This window comes from Protopterus annectens, chromosome 14.part0, assembly GCF_019279795.1.
Source record: "Protopterus annectens isolate FY-2018-M chromosome 14.part0, PAN1.0, whole genome shotgun sequence".
NCBI classification, from domain to species: Eukaryota; Metazoa; Chordata; order Ceratodontiformes; family Protopteridae; genus Protopterus; species Protopterus annectens.
Window position 1 is genome coordinate 376,636,243 of NC_056748.1, and position 11,128 is coordinate 376,647,370.

General features: G+C 38.1%; 1 protein-coding gene across 1 annotated transcript in view; it reads left to right on the forward strand.

Moving 5' to 3' along the window:
- The first annotated feature begins 617 nt into the window (after positions 1-617).
- The window catches only part of LOC122788662 (SH3 and PX domain-containing protein 2A-like), a 1,000,753-nt gene continuing 990,242 nt past the window's right edge, over positions 618-11,128 (forward strand). Inside the window, exon 1 of the mRNA XM_044055558.1 lies at positions 618-1,455. Within this exon, the coding sequence (XP_043911493.1) occupies positions 1,381-1,455 (75 nt within the window). The 5' untranslated portion in view covers positions 618-1,380. The remainder of the gene's footprint in view (positions 1,456-11,128) is intronic.

Below are 11,128 nucleotides of genomic sequence, written 5' to 3' on the forward strand. Positions count from 1 at the left end.
GATACAATCCCCAATTTGGGCATTATAAATAAACTCACTAAATTAGGTATTAACCCCAACTTCACCCATTGGATAGCCAACTGGCTCAGAGAACTCCACTGCCAATCATGAGCGGACAGGTGATCCGCTGTGGCGACCCCTAACCGGGAAAAGCCGAAAGAAGAAGAAGTTATTATTGTCATTATTAAATTCCCCACCTTTTTCAAAAGTCACTAGTTTTAGGAGGGATTAAGAGGGACAGAGCTAAATTTTAAGTCAAAAGAATGGACATTCGTGAAAATCAGTCAATTAATTCAAGTGGTATTTGAGGAAGCTTGCAAATGCTTAACCACGCACGTCTTATGTTTATAAGCTCCTTATTGACCCCCCCCCCAAAAAAAAAGGAACGTGGTTAGGCTTGGAAAGTAAGGTCAGTCAGCCTCATATTCTCCCACAATATTTGTGCAAGTATAATTTTCTCACCTCTGCGTTTTAAAATTACAGCGAGAAACGTCTTCATATACATATAATTGTACTCCCCTCCCTGAGCGAGAAATAAAAACTTCGTATTTAACAAGTTCTTTTGGCGGGTCGTTGTGAAACTTAACCCCGCCTCTTCGAGTGATTGATCACGGTTAGTAGCCCCTCTCATTAGCGCAGACTCACGGAGGTGTGTCTGATTACTACAGCCTTCGTTTAGGCGAAGGATACGACAGTTGGTGGAGTTGAGCCCTTGGAGTGAAAAGCCTGGAGTTACGCTTGTGCCCGTTGGCAGACAGGTTTAGTTCTTCAGTTAGGAAAGAAACATCACGCGTAAAGAGCTATCCCTAGTTTGGGAAGTGAAGGATATTTATAAACATAAACTGTATTGTAGAAATCAGTGCTGTTGTCTTCTTACGTCTAGCAGCTGGAATCAGGGACGGAAATAAAACAAAGAAATTAAGAAGTCTAGTACACATAAATCTCCAAGGAAGTAATGTTCGAAACTTTCCCTTGATACTAACCAGGCTTAGACTGGATGGAAAAGGAGGAATGGTTGAAAAGTGAGCTGCATGTAGAAATACTTGATTTCAGAATTTCTTTTGCTGGAAGCTAACCGGGGTTTGCACAGGCTAAATAACAGTTTTCTCACGGCGTGGAACGCCAAGCTGATCCCCAAGCACTGCACAATTAAGTGAAATTTTCTTGCATTTCGCGAATTCGCCTCCCATTTTATTACATATGCTTGTATAGTTTACGGGCTAGAGAAGGATTACTAGGAGGGGGCGTAACTCGTGTACGAACCCTGATATGAGGGAAGTTTAATTAAGCTGGAGTGCTCTGTTGCTGTCAGGGTTTAATTCCTACTCGGCTGCTTACTTTTTTTGCCTTGAGGGTCTTTGAAATCAGCGCCCTCTGAAGATGATGCTGTCCCGCAGTGTTTTGGATGTGAAAGTCGTGGACGTGGAGAAGCGAAGGAACCCTTCCAAGCATTATGTGAGTAGTGTTGTACCCTGATTATTTCTTACAAGAACCTACAATCGACAAACGCAGATTGTGAGTTGGTTATGCTTCTAATGATCGGATATGTTTTTGCAGTGGAAATATGGGCCAGTCTTTTCAAAAATGCAGTATTTAGTGGTATTTCTTTACAAATGTAGTGGTTAATATTTTACGGTTCAGCCACCAGTGGTTTGTTGTATGATTAGTCTGTATACACTACAGAGTAGCACTCACCAGCTGTTTCAAACAAAGCTTTCTTGTAGGGCTTTTCTGTCCTTGTAATGTTTATATGTGTATTATTTCACCCCCCCATATGTTTACGTATGTATGTGGGTCAGGTAACCAGGTTGGTAACGCTGAACACTGTTTTTCTAGTCAACAGGTATGGCTGAGTGATCCTTCAGGACATATTGATCTGTAGTCAGCTTGTCTCCAGACAAGCCTTTTCTTTTCGTGTTGCAGACACTAGGGGCTAACAGAAATCCTGGAGGGTGGTCAGCAGTAATTACTAATGGCATTTGCAGTATACACACACACTCCCTTTTAAATGGTAATGGATGCACAATGTAACAACTTCAATTCAGAATATTGGAACTGATCTTTTGACCAATTTTAAACGGAGGGAAAATAATGTCTACACCATTATTATAACTAATGTGTCAGAAGACAAACCAGACAAGGACAAAAGGCTGCGACTGAGTTAATGAGAATCTTACACAAACGAGGAATTGCACACTAATATGCAGTTGAGTCTTTCTCAAGGATACTTGCTGGGTAGTCCATTCTGGAAATGCCGTCATGGCTATTGTAACTTGCAGTCCGTGGATTAAGAACACTTGCCATGTAATACTGATATTTCTAGTATTTATTTGCGTTTGACATCTGAACTACTAGGATAAGGCTGCTGGAAGCTTTTTCCATAACACTAGCATCTTGCTGTGCAGATGAATCCTTTGAGAATGGGCATGGTCTTGCAGCTTTGGTCACCTCTGGGTCCTAGTGCCTCACTGTTTGTGAAGTATATACTTGACCCGTTTCATTCAAGGAGAAAACTGGAAGTTCTGAGACTGTGGTGTATGTTTGCAGTTGACTTGTGGCACACTGTAAACTTCAAAATAACATTGTGAATGTGGTAAAATTGTTATTTTATCCTAGATTACATAGCACCCCCTCCCCCTGGGTGTGTTACTCCTTCCTTTCTCGTCATAGTAATAGAAAAGCTATTCGTTTTAGGATGAAGTGAACCATATTAAATTTTTTTTTTGCTGTCTCAGTTGCGTTCAGAAGCTTAGGCCATACTTGCAACTAACTGTATAAATATTCTGTTTACAGCATGAGTGATTCTGGGTAACTATCTTGGCAGCATTATGTATACCTAAAACAGAACTTAAAAAAAGAACAACAACAAAAAAATAAGCCAAAGTTATTTTAACGAGACTATTCATTTTATTACTTCAGATGTGCATTCTGAAGAAAGCTTTGGTAAAAATTAGTTTAAACAGAATATTTCTTTGGTTACCATGCTTCAGGTGTGAAAAATGTCAAAGCATGCTTGATATACACACTAGGAAACTGAATGCAAAGTAAGCGCAGATCAGAAATGCCACATCTATAAATTGTTGGCATGAACTTGATACATTGTCAAACCATATAGCAGATAAGGTTTAGCATCCTAAACACTGCGGAAAAAATCTAAATTAAAAAAAGTAATGAATGTTATTGGGTTAGAATAGGAATGAATGCATGGTTAGAAAAGCAAGATTTACATGAGGCATCAAATGTAGTAGTAAGAAGTCATTGATAGCTTAACCAGCTTCTTGCAGTCCTGATTTTATAAACATAATACAGTTCAGTTAATTTTTTCTGTACCTAGATAATCTGATTTTTCTGTATTAATATCAGTATTCCTGATGCTATAAGAATAGTTTTTGAGGTTAGGAATGTGGAAACAGTCTTTGGGTGTGTGTTAACCAGTGGCAATTCCAGGCATAGTGTTTAAGGATAATCCACCTCCTGTCTATGTAGATGATTTATATAGTGTTTGTGAATCGGCTGTATGGAACGTCATAACTCCACTACTTAGGCTGTCATGCTAGGTGGTCACTTTATCTACAAGCTCGCGCATGTGTGTGTAATCTTAGTAGTGGTAATATTTCTTTGTGTCTATACAAATACGCACTCACATTAGCAGAGATGAGTTTGACTAATTAATTTATTTGATAACAGTTGATATCTGGATGGTGAAAGGAACAAGATTAAGTCATTTTATGCCTCTTTAACCATGCTTTGTACTGTTTGATTTTAAAAATGAATACTAATTTGCAAAAAAAAAAAAAGTGCCAAGTACTAAAACAGCCCTTAACTTGTCAGTTACACCTACTGTCCTTTTTTATTCTTTGTATTGCATTTTATATTCTTTGCTGATTTGTATGTCCCCTGGCTGGATCTGGAAAATGGCTCTGAGGATCAGTGTCCTAACCTCCTTAACAAACCTACTTAAATTCAAAGAAGTAAGTTCATGTGCACTCATGGAGTCTGTCAGTCTTGAAGACCACCACAGAAATTGACCCACTAAACCCACATGATGTGAAGTTAAACCTAGACTGTGTCATCCTATGCACATTTCTTCTTAGTGACTCAGCAGGTGTTTTGCCTCTTTGGGTAGATTTTTGAGGAAGCAGGGATTAGCAGGCTTTTACAAAGCATTATTTTTTTTTTCTTCGTCAAGCGTCATTGTCAGTGAATCTGGCTAGTATTTAGAGTGTGATGGCACTGACAGTAGTATGACTTTATTTTGCAGAAACCAGTAGTAATTCATATTGGCTGTGGGATGTCAGATTGTTGTCTCTGATTGTTTATGGAATATCCATTTCTGCCCACACATTTTCCAAAAAACAACTCTGCAGTGTGATGCTCCTTTTGATAGTTTGCTTGTAGGTTGCATGACAATGATGTGTTGTGCCATTCTTGAAGAGAATAGTAACTTGTAGCAGACACAGGACCTCCCTATAGTGCAGCTGTTCACTAACTGAATAACACACTATTTTAATCCAATAAACTGTTTTGTTTGAGGATATTTACAACTTTGAAGGAATAACAAAAATGTATATTGGGGAGGGCAATAATGTAAAACAATATTTTGCTCCACTTCAACCTGTAGCACTTGTAATAGTAGGCATTTTAGGAAGGAAGGGAAGCACAGGGAACAGACGCAGTGTTTTCATGGCCTTGTGAGAAAGCTATATTGGCAGTTACAATGTATCCTTATGTAGGAAATGTGAATTGTCCAGTGCCCCCCCCCCCCCCCAACTGCCAAGTTTCCTAGGCATGATGGAGATAAGGTAGAAAAATAGCCTGGTTACACCACTGATTTATGTTTTCTTAGAATGGGCATTGAGCTCTGCACTTTAGTTTGAGGCATACTGGCCATGCATTTTTTGCAGCCTTGATTAATGTATCATTTGGGGGTCACATACTTACACCTACATCCCAGCTTCAGTAGCTTTGAATAGCAAAAGTTATATTCCAGATTGTGTACTGGCTAGATGCAGGTTTTCTTGTACCCTTGCAATCTTATATGGTTCCCAGATTACTAACGTTCCAATTAATTTGTATAAAAACAAACAAAAAAAAAAAACTTGGTGCTGGGACTTCTGGAAGATGCACAGCTGACCTTTACATGCAGAGTAGACAAGTCATTCAACTTACATTAGCTTCTCCGAAATCATGGCCCAGCTTTTCCTTGGTGACTTTTTGTAAACATTAGTAGGCCAGCCTCCCACATAGTGTGTGAGTGTTATTTTCACTTCTGCATCTGTTTTGGTCCTGGGTGTGAAGTTCATGATCAACATCTATATGCGGAGTATTTCCTTTTAATGCAGGACTTGGTGGTTAGTGCTGCAGGTTAAAAAAAACATAGCATGCACTTTTTTTTTAATTAAATCCAAGAAGATGCAATGTTCATGAGATTGAGAACCTTGACCTCTGTTTAAATTCTTGGGTTTGGAATGATTCTCACTACACCTTTCTAAACATACTGGAAAATATTAAGATACAACCAAACACTCTCTAATACTGAGTGATTTCAACTACCCTGCCATTAACTGGGAAAACTACTCTGGTACCAACACCTTTTCCCAACAGTTCTTGGAATTCATAAATTCCAGTGCCCTGGATCAACTAATCCATTGTCCCACCAGGAGCTCCAATATCCTAGACTTGGCCATTACCAACATGGGGATATAGATGCTCCACGCCAATGGTCACCCCCTCATTGGTCAGGTCTGACCATAAGCAAATCACCCTTGATTGCTTTTTACGGTCCTCTCCTTCTGCCATTATTCTTATTTTATTTGTTTTTTGGCTACTTTTCCATTTTTGTTGTCTTACATAGCCACTATGGCAGAGGTTGCTGACGAATCTTTGCTAAACATGACTGTTCATCCGACACCATCGTCTGGGACTGATAAGCTGAATAGCTTGCTTCTGGCCACCTTGATCGATATTCAAGGATCCCTAAAGACTTTGCTGGCCAGATCAAATGGATCCGATAATGCTATCCAGGTCTCTAGCCCCGTAGGGTTTGAACAGAAACTAGAAACGGTGATTGACTTGGGCAGTCCCGCCCAGATTCGAGTAGTACAGCACGAACGTGAAGCAAAGAGACGTTTGCCTTTTTCCGCTCGTGACAACAAACTGATGGGCTGCCAGTATTTACTAAATCAGGAAGAAAATCCATTCCTCTCTTCACGACAATGTTCTGAGCAATTTAATCAGGAAATATCCAGTGGCGAACAAGAAAACTTAACAAAGCTACTGAAAAGGTATAGATCGCTACATTTAGAGAACTGTTATTTTAACTACTGTATTGAACTCGGCATTGTGCCGAAAGGTTTAAGATTTTTTAAATGCCCAAACGGCGTTAGTTTGGGCAGTACTATGTTCAATACTTTGGTCGCTTTTTTCAGTGAGGCTGGTCTAAGCTTTTTAAAGCTATTAATAGAAAACAATAGACAAAAAAATGGGTCATTTGAGAAATGAAATTATAGACATGGAAAAACGATTAAGGGAGGTCTCTAATGAAGAAAACTATCGGACATTTTTTCAACGAGTTACCAAAGAGGTGCAACAGCATTCAGTTGATGTCACTAATAGAAAACAACAAAAAATAAACCGTGACATTGCTGTGTACAAAAACAAAAAAGCTTATGATAATTTTGCTGTTAATGTGCGCGCCTTTAATGTACATGACAACAATTACAAAAAACAAACAGGTTTTGTCTTTGATAAGCGTACTAATGATGTGAGAGCTTCTGTTTCAACTGTAAATCATAATGCTGCTACTGTTTCTTACCCTGAAAGGGACGACAATGTTGAATGTTTAATGTCTAACACCTTGCAAGGGGAAATGTTTGATAATGGTCAGGGTAATATTGTGTTAGAAAATGAACCAACTGGGGCTAACAATGAGGAAGGTGCATGTAGTAAAAGGAAAGAAAATATCGGTAATACTAGATCTAATAATGTGAATAAGGAGTCTACATTAAATAAAAAAAACTTTGGGTATTAATCATAGTAATGCCAGTAAAAGTACGGTTTTAACTCGCAGTAGGACTTTTTTGGGGTCGAACTCACAGAGGATCTAAATTTAATTGACACTAATGACTGCTTTAATGTAATAAATTTATCTAAGCATATATTTAGTGATAATGAAATTAATTTGCTGAAACATGGTTTGAATTTTGTACCCTGTAACAGGGCTAGCTATAGTAGAACAATTGTAGACATTTAAGAAATACACAAGAAAGCTTAATTTGACGTATTTAATGCATGAGCTACCATCTACTAATAGTGGTTTTATTAAACCATCTTGCTATACTCCAAAATTACATCATACAATTAAAGTTTTTGAGGAACTTTGTATCGCTGACATTGGCAAACTGTTTAATACTAAAAATTATGTTATGGACAATCTTACCAGGCTTGAAAGGAAAGCATTGGAAGGACTTAGAAGTTTAACAGGACAGTATAGATTTATGAAAAGCGATAAGGGCTCAAACATTGTTATTATGGAACAGGAGACTTATGCAAATATGTTAAACATTTTGGAAAATTTAAATGAATACAAAGAAGTGACATTAGCTGATATTTACAAAGCCTTTCGGTTCATAAATTATCATCTTTATGAAGCATTAATGTCAGGAGACATTGGCATTGAATTATATAATTTTTGTGTGGTTGAATACCCTAAAATAGGGGTTATTTTTGGAATACCTAAGACACATAAACAGCTGGTTAACCCTCCTTTTCGTCCCATTGTGTCTGCACCTCATTCTATTACTGAGGGAATTTCCCTAGTGTTAGATGCTTTTTTGGGGCCATTATTAATTGATTGTCCATCTTATATTAAAGACTCCTGGCATTTCTTAGAAAAACTCAGGAATTTTCAAGAAAAAGATATTTTTGACTCCAAGAAACATATTATTTTTACCTTGGATGTTGTATCATTGTATACATGTATACCCCATGATGAAGGTGTAGAAGCTGTACGTTGTTTTTTAACAACGAAAAATACTTTTTCTAGTAATGCAATATCAACTATTTGTAGTTTGTTGGAAATTGTTTTAGAAAATAATTTTTTCTTGTTTAAAAATCAATATTTCCAACAAATTAGAGGGGTAGCTATGGGTTCCCCAGCTGCCCCAGCCTACGCCAATACTGTGATGGCATGGTGGGAAGTTGAAAATATGCCTCTTCTAAGCAAAAAATTTAATATTGTATTTTATTCCAGATTCATTGATGATTTAGTCTTTATAATGGAAGGTAATGACAGCACAGTAGAAGCATTTTTCAGTGATATTAATTTATCATCTAATTACTTCAAATTTACTAAAGGTAATAGTGGTTTAAGTATCAACTATCTAGATGTTTGTTTGTGGTGGGATGAGTATGATAAAAGATTTCATAGTAAAATCTTTAGAAAACAAACTTTTACCAATGGCTACTTGCACTATCAAAGCAATCACCCAAGACATGTCATTAAAAACATACCCAGAGGCCAATTTATTAGGGCCAGCCGGATGACTAGTAAATATGATGACCTATTACAGGAATTTGTTTTTATTGCCTCTCTTTTTGTCAATAGGGGATATGACGAGAATTTAGTGGCAGATAGTGGAAATGAAATTCTTGATAAACATCGTACACACTATCCAGCTATTTTAAACCATTCAGATACAGATATTGTTAACCTTAATTTAAATTTGAAGTTAAATACTGTTGATACTGGACTAGTTTGTTCTTTGGCAATGAACACTGATACTAGTCGTATTAAAGCTGCCTTAGAAAGAAATTGGAGAATTATTCAAGGAAATCAAGAAATAGTTGAAGTGGTTGGTAAAAAAACGAATTTTATTTTTCGTAATAATTACAATATTAAAAAATTACTTGAAAACAATAATGTCTCCATTAACAATGTTAACACTGCCAAAAAGGGTATGTTTTGTTGTTACAATTGCAAAATCTGTAGATACATTTCGACAGGTCCTTTTATTTCTGTCATTACTATAGATAAAACTTTAGAGGTTCCAGGACACATCACTTGCAACACGGCTGGCGTTGTTTACATTGCCCTATGTACTACGTGTCCTGCTTTCTATGTGGGTATGACCACCAGGAGCTTGGGGACACGCATTAAAGAACACATATACAACATTAAGAAAAAAGATTATAATAATGCCTTGTTTAAACATTCCATCACTTGTTCAAATTTTAAAAAATTTGTATTTTCAGTTGTAGAGGTTTGTAAACAAGATTTAAGGGCTGGTGATTTCAAGAATTATCTTGAACAAAGGGAGACATTATGGCAGATTAAATTAACTACAGACAAACCACCAGGTTTAAACGAAACAATAAATGTAAAATGTTTTTTAAAATATCGCAAGTTATGTATTGACAAACATTATGACTTGTCTTTCTTTTTAAATTGACTGTGCTTATTACTTAATTTAATTTTTAATTGATAATTGATTGCTATTAATTAATTTGAATGTGTATTTAAGGGTGTGTTTTTTTACTATGGATGTATTCTGAGGAAGTCAGTTGATGAAAGCGGTGATTAAAGGTTTTTATACGCTATTTTTGTGGACTACATTGCTTTTTGCGGTCATCTCCTTCTGCCATTATTCTTAAATCACCCTTGATATTCACATCCCACCCCCAGTAAGGAAACCGCCGTAAAAACTTTCTCCAATGCCAACTTCATGCTACTCAAGTCAGAAGTGACAAACTTCATGACACCCATGCAGATGGGAGCTGAAAGTTCTACTGCTGAATCCTACATTAAGGTACTGTACGAGCACATCTGCTAGTGCAGGAATTGTGCCATCCAAAATAGAACCAATACGCTCTCCTCCAAGAAAAGGAAGCCAATCTGGTGGTCCCTTGCCATAAACTATACAACAGAAGGAAGAAACTGTTGCAGAAAAGAGGAAAATCCCAGGATGCAAAAAACTCCCTTACCAGCCTCCGTAAGAAGCTGAGATCCCTCATAAAATCCTCCAAAGCTAGTTATGAAAATAAAATTGCCAAATATTCCAAAGACGACCACAATGCATTCTATAGTTATGTCAAGAATCTAAATGGCAATGCTCAGATATGCTCTGAGCTACAACAGAATGGCATTAAATATACTGATCCCAGGGATATTGCCAAAGTTCTGGCAGGTCGGTTTAGTGCCAACTTCACCCCCCTCACCCCCTAAAGGTCTCATCTCAATACCAAATGATTGCCAAATTCTGGAAATCACGGCCACACAGGTAGAAACTGCACTCTTCAAAGCTAAGAATACAGCATCCATGGGGCAGATGACATCCCGGGCTGTGTACTACATGAACTACAAAATGAACTGGCACCTCACCTAAGTGTCATGTTTAATCATAGCCTCACCTCAAGCTTTGTGCTTGCCGAGTGGCTTACAGCTACAGTTATCCCCCTCCATAAGGGGGGGTTCCACCTTGGATTCCGGGAACTACCATCCCATCAGTATGACTAGCCTGATCTGCAAGGGCATGGAATGCGTCATCATGGAACTTAACAAAGACACTGGACCCCACCCAGTTTGGGTTAGTGAAGGGCTGATCCTGTCTCCTGAACCTGATTGACTTCTTCGAATCAGTCTCCAGAGCTGTGGACAAGGGTAAGGCGGTCCACACAGCCTATCTGGATTTCGCCAAGGCTTTTGACACCATCCCCCACTCCAGAATCGTAGATAAATTTACTGAGCTGGGCATAAATCCCTACGTCACTCGATGGATTGCCAATTGGCTTTCTGACAGAATCCAGACTGTAAAAGTAGCAGATTCCAAATTCGGTTCCAGACAAGTGGCAAGTGGAGCAACTCTGGGTTCAGTCCTGGGACCACTCTTGTTTGGCATCTACTTCTCTGAAGTACAGGCCAACACTAAGGGACTTTGGCTAACAAAGGTCACCGATAGCTGCAAACTGGGAGCCATTATTGAATCCCCAAATGATGTGGATATTCTACAAAAGGGCCTTACAGAAACAGATGCTTGGTGCTAGAGCCAAGGGCTCAAGCTTAATGCCAAGACATGTATAGTTATCCCCTTTGGGGAAAAAACATGTACCTATGAATTATCACATAGGTGGG